The 20,484-nt window shown below is 34.1% G+C and overlaps 1 protein-coding gene across 2 annotated transcripts in view; it reads right to left on the reverse strand.

Annotated features, from left to right (window-relative positions):
- The window catches only part of LOC6047340 (protein dead ringer), a 148,410-nt gene that overhangs the window by 12,055 nt on the left and 115,871 nt on the right, over positions 1-20,484 (reverse strand). For both annotated transcript variants that reach the window (XM_038262820.1, XM_038262819.1), the window contains exon 6: positions 13,603-13,786. In XM_038262820.1, the coding sequence (XP_038118748.1) occupies positions 13,603-13,786 (184 nt within the window). The remainder of the gene's footprint in view (positions 1-13,602; positions 13,787-20,484) is intronic.

Below are 20,484 nucleotides of genomic sequence, written 5' to 3' on the forward strand. Positions count from 1 at the left end.
AATGATACATTAATTTTTTGGCTGATAATCACATTTTGTCAGTAAAAATTGAATTTCAAAACAACACAATTTTACTTTTGAACTTTGTGATATGTTTTAGGGGACATAAAATACCATCTATTTAGAAATTTCCAAATAGAGCGAAAAATCTTTGACAAAGTCATGATTTTCGAAAAAAAATAATGATTTAGCAAAAAAAAAAAATGCAAACATTTTTTGACGTACTTTTCAAATCCAGAATCAAATTTATCATCAAACAGTACTTTATTTAAAATAAACGTGTAAATAAGGAAGATTTAGAAATTAAAAATGAAATATTATCACTTTTATGATGTAATATTATAAAACAATATAAGAAAAAAAGTGAGTAAATACTGGAATAGTGATTAATTCAAACATTTTTAAGATTATAATTACACATTTTCCTTGCATAAAAGATGTATCCTTTCCTAGATGTAATATTACCACTTTTTTACTGTGAACGTTATGCAATCTGTATTAAAAAGCCAACAGTTGATTTTACCAGTATTTTCGATGATTCAAGTTAGGTTATAATTAATTATTTTTTTCATTTTGTTCAAAAATTAACATTATCTTTAAAAAAACTAAAAAAGTTTTTTTCGAAAGGTGTTTATGTCCCTCGACTGACCATGGCTTGCAAGCCATGGTTATAACATTTAAAAGATAAAAGGGTTTTAAAAGGCATTTACACCTACCCAGATGTTTTGCAATCTTTAGTTTTCAAAATATCAAAGTATTGGTGAAATATTTGTTTTTGTCAAAAAAAAAAACATTTTCTGCAGAATTTTTCAAAAAAAATAAATATTTTTGATCAATCTCAAATATGCTAAAAATTAGAAAGAAATGCATGCAGGAAAAAGCACATAAACTTCAAAAAATATTTGCAACGGCCTAATTAAAAAAAAAAACTACAATTGAAGGTTATATAAAATTAAGTTTAATTTTGAACTAGATAAGATAGCTGCATAAAACATTTTTTTTAATAAAAGAAGTAAAATATGAACCAAGATACAGTGCCATCTCATTTTTGGTCGCACGATGTTTTTTTAAGATTTTTGCTTGGAAAAAATCAACATCATTTATTTTAATTGAGATGAAAATGCGGTTAGTTTCAATCATCAGTCATTTTTGACGAGAATAAATGTGTCGAAAAGTTGTGTTGCCAAAATCACGATGGCACTGTAATTCAAGTCTTCGTCAATAATTTAGTATTTTTCAGTAATTTTTATCATAATCATCGTTTTCAAATAATCAAAACAAACTTATTTTTTAACAAAACATAAAAGCAATTTTAATCAAGCGCTAGGATTTATGTTATCACAAAATAATGATTTTATTTCATTTTACGTAATACATTTGTATAAAATAAAACAACGACAACATGCTTGTGAAAAACTGGCATTTATATAAAAAAGATCAAAAACTTAGTGGTAAAATAATTAGTACATGAATTATTCTCAATTTAAAGTCGTCCTATCAACGTTGTTTGTCTGCTAGTAATTATGGAAGTCTACAATAAATTTCATTTTGTTGGAATCAAAAATGGTATTATAACACTTTTTTAAAGGTATCTGGATTTATAAATTGTTTGAAAATTCCTCACTTAAAGCAAAATTAACAAATAATATCACCATCGTTAAAAAAAACTAGTCCAATAAACTCAAAAGGGCAAACTCAATAAAATCTCAGTAAATAATCAAATATAGGAAATAGAAAATAAACTGATAACGAGCAATTCCAGCTCAAATCAGGATTTTTTCTGGTACTTTTGTACCCGACCCTCTCCGATTTCAATGAAACTTTGTAGACATGTTATCCTAGGCCTATATAAGTCAAATTGTCAAAAACCACCAAAAATCCCATTTTTCAACATTTTTATTTTTAAAACCGCTGTATCTTCCCAAGGATTGGACAAAGGACAATGGTCAATACGGAGACTTTTATGTAAAATTGTCTGGAGAATCGATTCCCACTATCGGTTTTTAAAAATTTTGACGTTTAGACCACTTTTCAAAAAAACAGTTTTAGTAAATGATTTTTGTATTTTTTTAGGAGAGACATACCATCCTGTATTTTTCGTCAGTCTTTTGGTAACATTTTAGGCTATTTCCTCAAAAATTTTGAACGAAAAAAATCGTGACATCACCTTCAAATTTATGTTTTAGACTTAAAAATCAAAAAATCTCATAGATGTGGCGCGTATTTTTGTTTCAGTGTATTTTTTGCAGAAAGCCCTCCAATTTCCTACAAGTTTGTCTTTGACCACTTTTTGATACGACGCAACGGCTTCGAGATACAGTAATTTTTAAATTACAGAATACAAAAATATTTAAATACCTTACGCCCTTCTCAAATGTTATTCTCGAGTACAATTTGCTCCATATGCACAAAAATGGCTTATATAGGCCTAGGATAACATGTCTAAAAAGTTTCATTGAAATCGGAGAGGATCGGGTACAAAAGTATCAGAAAAAATCCTGATTTGAGCTGGAATAGCTCTAACAAAATGATTTAAACGATATCTTTCTGTCAAAAACCATCAAACTAGCTTAGAGTTTATTGCAAAGCAAACAAACAACTTTTCTTGTAATTTTACAAAAATAATATTTAAAACTTGAAATTCAAATTTTCACCTGTTTCAGATGTAAAATTACACTTTTTTCCACATGACATCCGTCACTATTCCCGGATGTAATATTACCATAATTTTTTGCTGTGTAGAAAGTTGAAATATTTTAAAAGTTTCAGGTTTGAAACGAAAATCAAGTGAATTCAACAATAATTTCGATAAAGAAGTTCAAAATATTTTTTATTTTTACTTTAACTACTTTAACCGCTACAGTCCTAGTATTATTTTTTTATTTTTCGTTTGTTCGAAATGTTCTCCTTCTTTTGTTTTATATTTTCGTTCATTCATTTTGTTGTTTATCTTATTTTTTGTAACATATTTAGTTTTTACCAAAAAGTGGAATCAATAGCTTTTACGTTGCAACAAATCGCTTTAACCCTTTCAAGCCTGAATTTTCGAAAAAATATTTTTTAGTCAATGATGGGGAAATTATTCCTATGACCATACGAAAATTATAGGCTAGTTTTGGAAATTTTGATATTTGGGTCATATATGACCCATCAGGCTCGAAAGGGTTAAATCATAGTTTGAAAAATTCACCAAATTTCTACATGAATTTTGCAGACATTGATTCTTAAAATACTCTTATTCTGTTCTAAACAATTTACTGAGATGAGTAAAACATTTTATCAATATTTGAATATACTGAAATTTGTGTAATAAAAATCTTGATGCAATAAGCTCTGGCTGATGTGCACCGTTAAAATGGATTTCGAGCTAATTTTAAGAGTCTGTCCTCCACCTTATGAAAACTTTAAGGCAGCTTTAAATAATTTTATTTATTTTTTTCGAAAAAAAATGGCATGATCGGATATTAAAATGGACACAGACTGTTGTAAATTTAATATTATGTCAATCAATAAAAATATTCCGTGCAAAAAAACTAAATCAAAATCACTCTTCTGTCTTCCTCGAAACCCACCACCATGATGGATAGGTCGTTTATTTGAAATCGTTCCCCGTTTGCAGACTCCACCCGGCGAACTTCATCCCGCACATTGCATCGTCCAGACCTTATAAGATGCAATTTTATTGCATACAACAAAACCATCATCATCGCCCATCGTCTGCTGCTTGTGCGCACACACACACCCAAACCGACTCACATATTTTTATTGTTCATAATGTTTTATTTGCAATAATAAATTCATCGATTTGCGTTGATTCGAGTGTCAGACGTCCGTTCCGTTCCGTCCTGCGATCGTGCGCCCCGAAGGGATTGAAGTTAATCGAGTGTAAAAAATTGAGATTGAATGATTTTTCGGCGAAGCGATTTTAGTTTTTTTTTTGTGGCTTTGCGATATTTTTTTGCCGATGTGGTCTGACCAACAAAACCTTGACTTTTTAATGCCTGTTTGCAAAAAATAAGAAATAAAACATCAAGTTCATGTGGGGAAACACTCAAGCCAGCTGGCTGCATTCGATTTACACGAATGGTTTTGTGTTTGCACTTGGTATGAATTAATTAATTCACTGAACTTGCTGGTAGCGTTTTGCTTAATAAAATTGTTATAAACCCATTAAAAACTCATTAAGGGCTGTGCGTTTCAATTGCATTTCAATCAGGTCTGACTGTATGAAAGTGCCAACTGGCTTTGAAATGTAAATTTTCGTCAAATTTAAGGTTACCATTCGACACTTTCCCCCTGCTCGGGACACCCGTCGATTGTAATTGCACGGGTACGCACACACACAGACCATAATTACGACAACATATCTGCATTATGGGCACCATTCATCAATTCAGCAAAGGTATTTTCTCGTGCGCACATTTTCCGCGTCATGTTATCGCGATCGTACGATCAAAAAAAAGCGTCGTCAATTGGCGGAGAAACGCAGACTGCTGACTAATGTGGTCACAACAACAAACATTGGCTACGGGGTTGAGGGTGGTTAATAAATCGACTACAAGGGTGTTGATGCTGGCCGGCAGTGAAACTATGGGAAAGTTAAGTTTGTTTCCGACTTGGTTTATGCTGATACAGCTTATCTTACTGGAGGATATCTTGGAGATTTTCCCTTATCCTGTTGAAAAAGCCGAGCTTCCCGTCTTCCAACTCCCCTATCCTTGTCTCTGGTGTGCAGTGGCGATGGCTGCGGCCGGCAATGGACGGTTGTCATGGTGTTGAGAATCTGGTTCAGGTTCAGGTTCAGGTATTCCCAATTATCAATTACTAGGCAATTTAAACTTGGATAGTCATCGCATAAATATGACGAAATCCAGTCCGTTATCCGCGAAAACCACCGTCTCCAAGCGAAGCGATGCGACTTAGGTTAGGGGTTCAGAATGGCAGAGAACCTTGTGGACAAATTTTGAGGTCATTGGGCAGTGCATGTTCCAGACGGACTCTTAATCAATATTGAAACATTCAAATTAAAGAATTTTAATAAATAAGAAATTTTCTTCACCAAAAAACCCCGTTACTTCCGGTTTCCTTTGTGGAAGCTTCCCAAATCCATCCATCTGGCCTTGTTCGAAACCCCGCCAAAGGAAATCATTAGGGTAATAAAACTGTTTACTCAAAATCCGGCCCGCACGTGCACGCGACCCGGCTTTCGATTGATGACACCGTACGTTTCTACGGAGCCCCACTAAATTATATGATTATCACCTTTTTTGCTGGTTTTATTTACCACAAATGTCACAGCGAGGGGGTCATCCTCACACTACGTCATACAAGTTAATTTATGTTATGAATAATTTGAAAAAAAACCAAAATTTCTATTGGAAAGAAATGTTTGATTACGGTACGTAATTTCCGAACCTCCCCTGCTCAATCTCCAGAGATGAAGGTGTTTTTGTTTTGCCGCCACCACCAACATGACATTAAATTAATAATTTGTCGTCGACGATGATGACAAGCTTGCGCGGTTGACTGACTGTACCGCCACGCTAATATATTAATTTAATATTCAAATTATCCCCCACACAAGTCACCGCGACAGACAGCGAGACGACTTGAGCAAACCGCCGGAAATTAAAGTGTTATTTTTATTTTGGAATGTTTTCTCCACACTCCTTGTCGAAGAAAACGCGAGATTGAGGAACACCTGCGTTGAAGGTCTTTGCAGACACTGTCAATCACTTTTGGCATTGTTTCAGCTTTTTGCTGAGAAAAGTTTGTGACGAATAATGAAAATTATCATCATGTCACGCACGTGAGGCTCCAGGTGGAATTTTGCTCAGTGTGGTAAAGGTAAACTTGGTCGCAGGGATGCCAGATGAAGCTTGAAAATGTCTGCCAAATTTGCTTCAGCGTGTCCGCAAAAGTCTGCAAATCCGAATGAGCGGGGGCAAGGTCAAAAGTAAAAACAAAGAAATTTGACAGTTAAAATATTTGCGAAACGTCTGCAATGCGCGCGGTGTTTGTGAATGATCCCTGATTTTCATATTTCTGACAGCTGCTTATTTCAAATTATTGTTCAATGCACGATGCGATTTGTTGACACTTTTTTTTCGATTACTCCCGCAAACGTCAAACCATTGGCTGATGCACCAAGTGATTTGTTTACCTTTTTTTTGATACCCTCAGCAAGCGTCAAACCAAACAAAATAGCTGCCGGATCTTTTCCGGGAGAGATCCGGAAAAGATCCGGCAGAAATTTATACTGATTTGACGTTTGCTGAGGGTGCCGAAAAGTTTGATTATGTTTCTGCTTGCAGAAGACAATACTAAAGCCTGATCTACAAAGGCCAATCGTCGAATGTTGCGACTGTCACTTTTATTCCTGTTTGCTTTTTTACTTCGGTGTCAGGCAGCGATCGCAGCAACCGATGGTCGATGCTTGACTGACAGCTGGTTCAACTTGATGATTGTTTTCGCAAGAATTTGCGTTAGTTTGATTGTAGATGAGGCCTAATTCATTTCCAGAAAAGTCCCGGCAGCAATTTGTACTGGTTTGATGTTTGCAGAGGAAACCAAAAAGTTTGGTTATGTCACGCTTGCAAAAAACATTTCAACACCAACCGCTTAAGGGTAAACACATTGAGATCATCACAACCAGTATGACGTCACTATCGATGAAAAGTACTACCTACCAATAAATGACATCATTTTTATTAAATGTTTACGATCGAATCGTGAAATCACCTGCTTATCCTGCAATTACGAGGTGTTCGTGTCGCGTGAGTACACCCAAAACAAAACGTAGTGGCGTAAAATGCCCATTCTCTTCTCTCCTTCTCTTTACAATAGTCAACTGAGAGAGCGGACAAAGCTGACTAGAGGTGGGCAAAATCGCTCTTTTTTAGGAGCCGCTCATTTTCGTTCGCTCATTAAAAAAAGAGCCGCTCTTTTGAACGACTCTTTCGCTCTTTTTCAAAATTTGATAAAAAGGGTTTTTTTTAAATCGTGTGATTTTATAAGTTTTTTTCACATTGGACTTTTATAAATTATTTGATAAAAAAAACTGAAAACGAGAAGATGCCCTTGAAAACCATAGGTCTTGGTGGTCTCTATGCCAAGATTTCTACTCGAACCTAAACATTCGAGTACCGTCAGTGGGGGTGAATATGGGTCAAAAAACGATACACCTCTCGTATTTTCTTAATAACAAAAACAATTTAAATACATTGAAAATCTTTCAACGTAGATTTGTTAGTTTACTAACATTTTCCCAAAATACGATGGATTTTGATGAACACTACCTTAAATGCCAATTGTTTGAAAATTGACCCAATCTCACCCCTTAGAGGGGGTCAAATGAAACTAAAGTGATGCTCAAATACAACGATATGGTATAAACAAGTCATGCAACAGTGTTTCTTGTTCGAGGGAATCGTATTGACACGCTACAATGTTTGAAGTGGAGATTTTCAAACATTTGGGTAGTTTTCGAGCAATTCTTACAAAAATATTAGAAAAATGATTTTTCGAGAGGTCATTTTTGGCCAAAAACGTATCCCAACTTTAGACATCTTCCAAAATAACAGGATTTGTTCAAGGAACGAGATTTTTTCAGTGAAGTCATCTTAAGATGTCCCCTACACAACCCTTTCAAAAGAATTCATTTTCATTGAGAAGAACCTGAGAAATGGTAAAATCCGTAAAAAATCACTTTGACCCAATCTCACCCCCCAGACCCAATGTCAATGTAATAGAATGGTATCCAAACTTAAATCTAGGATGCCGGAAAAATTGCTTTTGATTTTAAATTTGTATTTATTTCTACATGAATTGAAATAATGGTAACATTTTATTTGGAGAAAATATTCTGTGATTTTTTTATACATTCTGATTTAATCGATAATATCTCTAAACTATTCAGTAGGTTTTTGGTAATTTTTTAACAAATCATTACCTTTTGGGATTAATTTTTATAAGCATTGAAATATTTGAAATTGCATTTCCAATTCTCAAAAACAAATTTAATACATTTTTTTTTGGAAATTCAATAAATTATATTTATGTCAAAAATAAAGCCATTGAAACGGTTCTTTCAAAAGACCGGAGTTTAAAAAAGAACCGCGGTTCTTTTTTTGTGAGCCACGGTTCGTTCGCTCTTTTTAGTGAACCGGCTCTTTGAGCGGCTCGCTCTTTTTTTGCCCACCTCTAAAGCTGACCAACATGCATTCATCGCTCTCTCGCTCTCTCTCTCAGGATTTTTTCGAGGACTGTAGCATTTTCACTCTCCAAAAATTTTGATTTTTAGACTCCCTCCAAAATGTCCATGCGAATTAAAACAAATCTGTATCGAGCGTAACACATCATTCGACCCCTCTCCCTCGAATCTATGACATTTTCCCGAAACCCATATTACCGAAGGGACATTTCCCCGAATGCCACTTCCCCGAAAAGACACTTCCCCTAATAGTCATTTCCCCGAATTCCATTTACCCGAATTTCCCATTTCCCCTAATCGTCCACATTCCCGAATGCCATTTTCCCGAATGGGCCACAATCCCGAATGCCATTTACCCGATTAGTCATATCCCTGAATAGTCATTTCCCTGAATAGTCATTTCCCTGAACGCCATTTCCCCGAACGCGGTCAAGCCGAAATGCCCGGTGCCCCGGAGCGCGCGCTCCTGGGCACCGGGCATTTCGGCTTGACCGCGTTCGGAAATAGCATTTTACAGTCGACTCTCTGCTTGTCAATATCCAAGGGACCGTCGAGGAAGAGAATCATCAGATTACAGAACGATGCAAAATGAAGACTCGATTGAAAATATTTTTTTCTTGATACCCAGCTATGGGAGAGAATCATGGCAACGTCCATCAAACAAAACCAAACTAATGTCAAACACCCTTTAAAGCTTCGTTTCGCCAAGAAAAATGTCTATGCAAGCCATGAAAACTGAAATTATTGACAACCGGAAGAGATTTTTAAAGCAAACAGGGACTGAAGAATTCATCGATAGACCAGAGAGTCGACTGTGTAAGAAAAAATGATGGCAATTTTTATCACATCAAACTACATATAATATTTCTTGAAAGGTTCGTATTGGCCTTGAATGATCAACTTTCTTTTGGCTTCACTCAGAACAGACGTAGCATTTTAGGGGGAAGGGGTGTTGTAAGGTTTGGTACTATTCATTCAAATACAATGAATATTGTTACAGACTATTTTATACATTCTCAAAACAAATACCTTTTTCTTATAGACATGATAATAATAATGCAATAGAAATTTTGTTATTTTTATGATTCAGAAAACAAACCGTGCGATTTTCGTAGTACAGAACCCCGTTCACACTGATCATTTTATTCGCATTGCTGGTTTGGGATTTGGCGAAAAGTATAATCAACAAAAATTTATACCAGCCTTATGTACCTATTTGTTCGATTTTTGCGTTCTTGAACAAAATTCGAAAAAAAAAATTCCTTGCAAATTTCTCAAAAACAACATTTAATCATGCGGTTGAATACAAATGTTAATTGAACAACAAAAAATCTAGTAATTTGGTCCTAAAATTAAGCTTAAATTTGTGATATTATTGTTCACAAGAAAAATAAGCTTTACTAAGTACAATGACCCTTTGTACGACCGCAAAGGATTTAAAAGGGATTTTTAATTCAATTTCTAAAAATTCACTTCACGGCCCTTCTTGGCAGAAAAGCTCCTACTTGACAGCTCGATCCAGGGGGGGCATAGTTGATCCATCGGAAAAATGTTGTCTTGTCAAAAACTTTTTTTTGCATAAAAATGAATAAAAAAAGTTATCAGAAATGGTTTTCAATCGTGTTTCTTACCGTTGTTCATAAAAATTGACAAAGGGCTTTACTACCCAATTTACAACATTTAATCAACAGTGAGATCATCAGCATACCCGAAAAAGCTGTTTGTTCGGTAAAATTGAGAAAGAAAATAACTGTTAGTCATGGAAAAGGCTTTAGCGAAAATGATGATTAGGGATATGCAAATTCGAGTAATTTTAAATTTAAATAAACGGCAATTGGCGTAAGTGTCATTTCGGGGAAACGGCATTCGGGGAAATGGCCGATTAGGGGAAATGGCATTCGGGGATATAGCCGATTAGGGGAAATGATATTCGGGGAAATGGCATTCGGGGATGTGGCTGATTAGGGGAAGTGGTATTCGGGGATGTGGCCAATTAGGGGAAATGATTTTCGGGGAAATGGCATTCGGGGAAATGTCATTCGGGGAAATGAGCTAGACCCCTCTCCCTCAAGTGCGTTACGTAATAAAAGAACGCTCCCTTAGTCGTTTGTGCAAAGTGACTGCCAGCGGCGTCTGACGTTTAACATGCGAATGTATTAGTGAGATCGCATTTGCTCCCGAAAATCACGTTATTGATATTTTGAGCTTTCGTTTGACCGATTTCGCAAGCAAGAGAGAAGAGAGTCTCGATCATTTTCGATTTTCTCTCTCAGTGAGTGCTCATTGAAACTATTTTTTTTTGCGTAAATTGCTGTGAAATCATGGCAATTGCTTTCGAGTGCACAGATTTATTTGCGTTGATTAAGTGTTCAGACAACAACGCAGAATCAAATCAAACACGAAGCAATCAAACATTAGTTTTGGGATAAAACTCACACCGGCGAACATTTCGCACATCTTTCAAGCGTTCGAATCATGAGGTGAGAAGTGTGACCACCACCACACCACAATTTCAGCCCAAACAATCACTTAATTGTGCAAACACCGAACAGTGTGTGTGCTGCTGCTGCACGTGTATTTGTGATATCGTGTAATTGATTGTTCGTTCGTTCACGAATTGGGGGCTTCAAGAAGGGGGAGGGGGAGGGAAGAGGTGGTCACTTTTCAAATTAGAAACCACTTTACTCTTTTCCATATAAATAATTCATTTTTCACTATCAATTTGGAGAAGTGGGTCTCGGCGTCGCGACGCGAGTATGATAATATTTGAAATTTGAATAGGTAAATATTGTGCTTTTTTCTCTCTCTCTCTCTTTCTGTCTGTCTCTTTAGAGGTGTTACGATTGTGTGCTCAGTCGCTGTTTAATTGATGTTTTGTGTTGGTAATTAGTGCTCTCACAGAGTGAGCGAGTGAGTATGAGTGTGTGGGAAATCACGTTTCAAAATTAATGGTCGGCAAATATGGCGCGATTGGACAATGTTGCATTTTGAAACTTATCCATGGGCAAATAAATAACGTCAAACGTCACACGCGTCAGACGCGGATCCATTTCGACCAACTGGAAACCGGTTAATTGCTGCGCCATTTTTCACGATAAAAAAAGTTACGAGAAATAGTAGAAAAAATCAAGCGGAAATCACTCACTCGCGCGCTCTCAAAATGATTGGTGAGCGACGCCATCTTTCTTTTTTTTTTGCTTTGACTTCTTGCAGTCGCGCCGTGAAAACGCGTTTAAAGCGAAATAAGTCAATTAATTCATCAAGATGTCGTCGTCATTCGTCAGAAAACGACGACGACGACGACGACGCCAACGGAGGAGGAGGCAGGGTAGCCAGGACAGGAAGCACTGATTCGCTTCACTGACGGTCGCTTCCCCCTTTGCGAGAGGCAGTGTTGCCAGATTGTCATATTTATCAATTTGCTCGATTTTTTTGCAGTGTTGCCAATTAAAAAAATTCGTAGCAATTTTAAAATACGAATAATTTTTCATCTAAACTTTAAGCAATGTTACAAAAAACTAGCAGCACTGCCAGTGCGTTGAGCAGCTCTCATCTTGACATGGTTTCGTAAAGGTTGATCGAAACGCATCGCGAAGCGATGGGCATAAATTATGACTTTGCTGGACCACGTCAGGAACCAGAAATAATGGCTATAAAACCGATTTCAATTCCATCATTTTTCCATCATCTTGCGCGATGATCGAGGTCTTTTTGCAGCTTTTTCTTCGCGAAGTCTGGAAACAACGACGATCTTGCAAATTTATGCACTTCGATCGGGTGGAGAAGTTTTCCCTTGAGTTCTCCAAAGGATGATGATTTATCGTCCTGGGACCGCCCTTGTTTTATAGGTTTTATAGCATTCCACGCTGGCTCGCTGGCTTTTTGATGGGTTCAATGGATGGGTGCATCAAGCTTCAAGAAAATGCAAACGGCTGGCTGGAGGAGAAAATCGTTTAATTTGCAATTTAAATGGAGATTTTTTTTTTCCTGCTTGTTAGCGATGTTGGGAACGAAAAACTCATTTCATATCACGAATTCATCACGTTTTGTTGTCAATCAGAACTCATGAGAGATTGTGAAGTGATTTCCATTACGACTGTAATTTTTTACGTTTAATTTGACATTAAAATATACCTAACTCTCTTCTTAAAAAAAAGGGTTCATTTAATTTATTCATTTATTCATTTATTCATTTATTCATTTATTCATCTATTCATTTATTCATGTATTCATGTATTCATTTATTCATTTATTCATTTATTCATTTATTCATTTATTCATTTATTCATTTATTCATTTATTCATTTATTTATTTATTCATTTATTCATTTATTCATTTATTCATTTATTCATTTATTCATTTATTCATTTATTCATTTATTCATTTATTCATTTATTCATTTATTCATTCATCTTTTCATTTATTCATTTATTCATTTATTCATTTATTCATTTATTCATTGATTCATTTATTCATTTATTCATTTATTCATTTATTCATTTATTCATTTATTCATTTATTTATTTATTCATTTATTCATTTATTCATTTATTCATTTATTCATTTATTCATTTATTCATTTATTCATTTATTCATTTATTCATTTATTCATTTATTCATTTATTCATTTATTCATTTATTCATTTATTCATTTATTCATTTATTCATTTATTCATTTATTCATTTATTCATTTATTCATTTATTCATTTATTCATTTATTCATTTATTCATTTATTCATTTATTCATTTATTCATTTATTCATTTATTCATTTATTCATTTATTCATTTATTCATTTATTCATTTATTCATTTATTCATTTATTCATTTATTCATTTATTCATTTATTCATTTATTCATTTATTCATTTATTCATTTATTCATTTATTCATTTATTCATTTATTCATTTATTCATTTATTCATTTATTCATTTATTCATTTATTCATTTATTCATTTATTCATTTATTCATTTATTCATTTATTCATTTATTCATTTATTCATTTATTCATTTATTCATTTATTCATTTATTCATTTATTCATTTATTCATTTATTCATTTATCACTCCATCAGATGTAGTGAGGGCAACAATCTGAAAACATGCTTGTTTTTAAATTTAAAAAATCAGCTAATGATATTTTTTTTAAATCACGCCTTAAACTTAACTGATAACAGATAAAAAAGGAAACCCCGATTTCGAAATCCATCAATCGTCGGTAACCGCAAACGTCGTCGACATTTTTCCCCCGTATTGACAAATGATGATGACATTTCGGGCCCCGTGTCGATCTCCTGTCAATCCGCGAGACTTTGTCCACTTGTTTCGAAATTTTGTACCAAAAAAAAATATAATGATTGTATTGTCAACCCCCCAAAAATATACTCACTGTGTCCGCAGCGTGAACGCCGCACTGGTGATGCTCGACGGCAAATGCAAACCCTTGATGATCTCCTGCCAGAGCTTCTTGTTGATCACGTCGACGAGGCCGCCGCGGGCAATCACCAGGTTGTACAGCTCGTACAGATCCAGCACCGACTTGGCCATGATGGGGAGGCGGTTGATGGGGGTTCCTGGGGAAAAAAGGGAAATTGTTTGTTATTTTTATTTTGATTATTTAACATTAAAAATTTGATTTGCAGTTTGTTTTATTGAATAAATTCAATAAAAAAAAAAAAAACAAATAATTCAAATGTAGCAGCCAGTGTTGCCATTTGTCACTTTTCCCATCTTTTAAAATCCAGATGTCAAATTGGTTCCCAAACCCGTCACACAGCAAATGTAACGAACCTGCAAAAAAAAAAACCATCGCCGCAAATTAATTTGGCGTCTGCCCGGCAAATGCTCGCGTCTACTCGGCTAAAAACAATAATATTTTCACTCCATTCCCAGCCATCATCAGGGGGTCAAAAAATCAATCCATTCCATTTTCGTAGCTTCAACTTTTTTCAGCACAGAGAAAAAAAAAGTTTCGAAAGCAAAATAATTTATGCATAGGTCTTCGAATCGCGCGTAATTAACGAAAAAAAAAAGTTTGCGACAGGGGTGTTCTCAGGGGGGTGAAGCGCCCGCGAGGGGCGCTCGAGCAAAATTAAATTTAATTGACTTTTAAAGCAACAAATTTCGTTAGAGTCGATCGATTTTGTTTTGCTGTACTACCGTTGGTCAGTAATTTGAAATATTTCCATTTCTGAAAAAAGAAAAGAGTGGTTGAGGGGGGGAATTCTTGAAACGAAAGCCTGAGGGGAATAAATTTACGCCAAGATGATGATGGAGAAGGTGACGACGATGATGAGGGAAAGAGAAAAAAAAACAAGTTAACTGATGAAAATATTCATCATCTACATTTTTCAACCGATTCTCCCGCTCTCTCTAAAAAAATGAGGAAGGACTCGTGAGGAAGAGGGGAAAAGGGTTGGATTCTACTCAGACGAAGCTGCTACTGTTCGGTAGCGGCGACCAAGATGACGACGGTTTCACCGAGAAGAGAAGATGTCAAAATTGATTGTCAGATATGTGTTTTTCTTTTTCGAGAATAAATATTCTGCGCGAGTGAGCGACCATATTTGAAGCAGAGCGGAAAGGAGTTAGGAGGGGGGAAAAAGTTAGCATAATAAAGACAAATATTAATAAAAATAGATTTTTCAACTTCATTTTTCTTGCAGCCGCTCCCCGCGCCGTTTGCCCCACCTGAACCCTCTCGAGTTTATTCAATTTTGGTCAGAATTTTTAAGTGATTTGCGTTTTTGATTTTTTGTTAAGGCCACGCGAGATATCGGCAGCACGAGGCATTTTCAATTTTGCCCCCCTTCCCATCTCCTTGAGAGAAAAATTACTTAAAATGTCTGTCGAAGAAAAATAACCCCAAAGGCAATAACCTATTTATTTTTCACAATTAGATTTTCTTAGTGAGAAATGTTCGATGTTTTTCAAACGTTCATATTTTTTTGTTAATAAATTTGTTGTAGAAATTATCTACATAACAAAACAGAAAGTTTAAAAATATTCCACTAAAAATTAAACTATTGCAGAAAATTATTTCATGAAAAATTAATTTTCACATAAAATTGAATAAAATTTAAAAAAATGTTTGAAAAAATTTGTCACAAAATTAACTAGCGACACTGTATAAACTTATGAGCTCTATTTTGCCAAATATTGTTATTTTTCCAAATTTTAGCTAAAGATTACTCCAGAAGCATACTTTTGTGCTTCGTAAAAAAGAGCTGGCAACACTGCCATGAGATATCAAAACTTAAACCTTTTCAACCCATTTTCGTCTCTAGGCTCAATCTAAAAATTAGTCAAAAATCTTTTTTTTTTCAACCAATTTTTGATCTTAAAAAACATTGGAAGGAAGCAATGTTAAAATTTTAGATAATTATAAGGTTGGAGGTGCGACTTGTTTCACGGGACTTCCCGGGCAGACGGTAATAACAAAATTCATGCCATTTCAATAACAAATACTGTTAAAATAACAGAAAATGTTGTGGAATCTTCTTGGAAAATCCAGTTTTACATAAGAGTTTAATAACAGTTTTTGTTATCATAACAAAATTTGTTATTGAGCTGATATTGGTTGGAAGCCAAAACAACTTGGGAATAACATTTTTTGTTATGGAAGAATACCTTCAACTGTTATTGGGATGATCGGATTAGTTGTTAAAATAACAAAAAATAATAACAAAGATTTGTTCGAAGAATAACTAAAAATGTTATTAATCTGTTATTACAATAACAATCCAATAACAAAAAAATCATAACGAAAAATAACAATTCATGTTATAAATAACATAAAATGTTATTGGCCTGGTATTTTCCAATATCAAAAAATGTTATTCCTAAGTTATTTCCGTCTGCTCGGGTTTGCGAATGTTTACAAAATGTGATTTTTTCTGGGTTCAAACTTGGATGATTTTTTCACTTATATTATCTATTTTATATGTAAAAATAAGTATGCAGTATTTTTGTACAACGCCAGACTATGCCTCTAAGCATTTTTAAACAATTTAAATGAAAACAATTTCATTTTAGAATAAAAAATGTGAAAAATGCAAAAAAAAAAATAAAAATGTGGCTGTAACAACATAAAAAAAACAAAATAGACAAAAGAAAAAAAATAGAAGGTGGTAGTATTAGCCAAAACCATCAGAAACAAACATAAAACAAACAAGATAAATGCAAATATAGATGAGTGGTTTTCTACATAATCTGTCTTTTTTTTATTAATTTTAATTTCTGTATTTTTTCAATTCTGCTGAAAGTTTTTTGGTGCCTTCGGTATGCCCAAAGAAGCCATTTTGCATCATTAGTTTGTCCATTTAATATTTCATACAAATTTGGTAGCTGTCCATACAAAAATTATGCATGAAAATTCAAAAATCTGTATCTCTTTAATGAATTTTTTGATCGATTTGGTGTCTTCGGTAAAAAAATGATACACGGTAAAAATTATTTGGTGGTTTTTAATTTTACTTTTTGTCACTATAACTTGATTTGAAAAAAAAACACTATTTTTATTTTTTTAATTTTCTGATATGTTTTAGGACTCATAAATGCCAACTAATCAGAAATTTCCAAAATGGGCAAAAAATCTTCGACCAAGTTATAATTTTTTAAATCAATACTGATTTTGTGAAAAAATTGAAATGCTGGTCGCAAAAAATGTCAACTTTATTTTCGATGTAAAATCGAATTTGTAATCAAAAGTACTTTGGTGAATTTTTGATAAAGTGCACCGTTTTCAAGTTATAGCCATTTTTAGGTAACTTTTTTGAAAATAGTCGCAGTTTTTAATTTTTTTTTAATTTGTGCCTATGTTTGCCCACCTTTGAAAAAAAAATATTTTTGAAAAACTGAGAAAATTCTCTATATTTTGCTTTTGCTAAAAAAAGGAATATTTCAAAAAAGTTACATAAAAATGACTATAACTTGAGAACAATACACTTTATTCTACAAAATTCACTAAAGAACTATTTAGTTGCAAATTTGATTTAACATCGAAAAATGAAGTTGAAAAAATTTAGCGACCAAATATTTTGATTTTTTGAAAACTTCAGTGTTGATTCCAAAATTCATAACTCGGTCAATTTTTTCTTACACATTCTGGAAATTTCTTGAAAGTTGGCATTTGATGTCCCCTAAAAGATATCAGAAAAAAAATTAAAATAGTGTTTTTTTTTTACAAATCAATTTTTGAGGACAAAAGTGAAACTAAAAATCACAAATTTTTTTACCGCGTTTATTTTTTTCAGTGTAGTTCTTTTCCATACCTACAACTTTGGCCAAGACACCCAATTGATCAAAAAAATCCTTCAAAAGATACAGATTTTTTAATATTCATATATCATTTTTGTATGGAAAGCTGCCAAATGTGTATGGAAAATTATTTGGAAACTAATGGTGCAAAATAGCTTCTTTGGGTACCAACAAATTTTAAGCTGGATTAAAAAAATCAAAAATTAAAATAAAAAAAAGACCGATTTTGTAGAGAATTGCTCTAGAGCAAACAGTTTGCTTTGTTCTTCGTTAAAAGAGAGCTGGGAACACTGCCATGATCAAGACTTAAATTAAATATAAAGAACTTTCAAATTGATGATGTAGGGGAAATATACCCATTTTAATCACACTAAGCCGTTCGACCAATTCTCATCACTTTTGCCGTTTTCCGCTATTAAATCAACATTTTCAGATGTATCAACAATGAAGAGTTGCTTGCTCACTTTTATTTGAACTATTTATTACTTTGGAACAGTCAAAAACACTTTATGAAAGCTGTAATTCATGATCAAAGTGCTGATAGGCCGATAATAGAAATAGGCTGAGAAAGGGAATAGTTCCCCTAGTCACTTCAAATTTGCATACATCATTGAATAGTTGCTTGGAAGAGCATTCCAATAACTCATAAAATTTGACAATCTGGGAACACTGTTACGGAGATCAAGATATAAGGGGTTACATAAATACAAAATTGTCCGAAGATTCATTTTGTGAAACTCGAGTATGTTGATTGTAAACATGACTTGTTATCAATTCTGAAAGTTCTATAACGATTTTTCATGATTTGAGCAAGCTAACAGACGATTTAAATTTGAAGTTTTGCCACACGTAAAACGTGGATAGCTGAAATTTCAGTTTGAGAAATAAAAAAAAATCAAGATACTGGTGTATTTTTTTAAATGAATTTTTTTATCCTTTTTTTTAAAATAGATCTTCGTTATGCAAACGATCTTTTTTGATGAGTCTCAACCCCAAATATGGGATGATGTGGTTAACGGATTGATGAGAAATTGCTTCTCCTGGTTATAAAACCAATCTAAAAAAAAACGTTAAAAACATTGGAAACAGTTTTAGCATCAAAAATCTTGAAAATTTGTTCCAAAAAAGTAAATTTTTTTTCAGTCATTCAATCAAAATTCATGTAAGTTTCTTCACTTCGATCTATAAGTAGTGTAAAAATAAACGAATTTCTACTCATTCAACAAAAACACAACACCATTGACACGCATCACAAACAGCACTCTTCCATCATCTGCTCGCAGATCAAAGATTCACGCATGGCAGGAAATGTACTTGCATTTTACGATACCCAAGTCGCGGAAAAACTGCGCTTCGCGACAATTTCCCACATTTCCCCCTCACGACAAAGCAATAAAATTCAATCTTTATTCCGATATTAAATGCCCCGACTGCAGACTGCACTTTCATTCATGAACTTTGACTCACCACTTCTTGCGAGTTCGTTGGTGTCGTCGCCGCTCACACCAAAGCAAAAGAGATTAAGTGGCGCATTAAGCCATTTTCTCGTAAAATTTCCCCCCCACCGACGAATGCTGGGATTTGGGGGGTGGGGGGAAAACATTCAATTACGACGCGTGTCGGCTTGGGTCGTGCAGTCACGAGCTGTGAGATGAGCCAGGGAAGCTACTAATCATTAAGTATCAAATTTAATCATTGCGAGTGTGTGTGTGTGTCTTAATACTTTGACTAATTTCTCCACCGCGAGAGAACACAAAAACAGCATGGAAGTGCATTCCATGCTGGGCCCGTTGACGGATTCCTTGGTTATTAATTTGTGCGCTCGCCATGCTCTCTCCGCGAGGGGCTCACCACTCACTTAAGGTAATCGCTCATAACTGGTCGTAGTCAGTGACGACTGGACTGGAATCCTTGTGGGTCAAAGTGATAATTGACCTGCGGATCTCCTATTGGGGAGCTTTGGGGATTGAATAATGATTGAGCGAGCATCGAATCGGTTCCCGAACGATTAATCATAGGCAAATTGGGCTGGTGACCTCCGAGGGGGGATTCAAAAAAAAAAAACACGTGCCGTTTAAGAATGGAAAGAGTGTAAGCCTGTTTTTATCTAGCCCTGATTTATTTTTTGAGGTATAAGTTTGTGTTGGCTAAAAAGTCAATACATACAAAACATTTCTGTTGGATGTTTAGAAATTATTCGGTGTTTCAAAAGTTACCATTTTATTTTAATCCATCGCTTGTCAGACCAAATCAATGATCTGGTCTCATGATTTTTGTTTCTTGTGTTTAATTTACTGAGATACTCGAATTTTTTTTTCCATTGTAATAGTAACATCTAAAAACCTAATAGAGTTTTGGAGTTTCTTTCAACTATCAGTTGTACTATAGATCATTTTGATGTTATTGGATATTCTAACAATGGATTTGACAAGAGAAGCAATTATAAAAAAAAAACCTTCGAAGCCTCCGAATTTCAAATTTAAAATTTCCGTTTTTCCCGTTCTCTCTCGATTTGGTCACGTATTTCTCGAGGCCTATAGATACTGATGTGTTTTCAAAAAGCAAAAACAAAATGTCAACAATTTTTATCTTGCGAAAATTTGGAAATCTTCTTAGTTCCACAATATTATTGTTTAGATCCAAATTAAAAGAAAATCATAATAGCAGTTTATGCAACAAGTAGCAAAAGATATTTTTTTTAAGCACGTCGTTCATTAATCAAACGAGGATCACCGAGTGGGATAAATACGACGGGTGCTGAAAAAATCAAGATTTGCAACGAGTTGCATACAACATTTTTTGCAATTCCAAAAAACACCCTTTGAGTGAATTTATAACTCAAATGTTCATGTATTTTTTCACGTTTAAATCAAAATAATGTTGAAAAGTATTACTTTTCGAAACAAGTTCTGAAAAATTCAACTTTTCAGCATTTTTTTTAGAAAAATGTTTTTATTCGATTCTGTTATTTTTGGTACCGAAAAGTAGGCTTTTTCATCGTTCAAGAATGATA

The sequence above is a fragment of the Culex quinquefasciatus genome, chromosome 3, assembly GCF_015732765.1.
Source record: "Culex quinquefasciatus strain JHB chromosome 3, VPISU_Cqui_1.0_pri_paternal, whole genome shotgun sequence".
In the NCBI taxonomy this organism is placed as follows: Eukaryota; Metazoa; Arthropoda; class Insecta; order Diptera; family Culicidae; genus Culex; species Culex quinquefasciatus.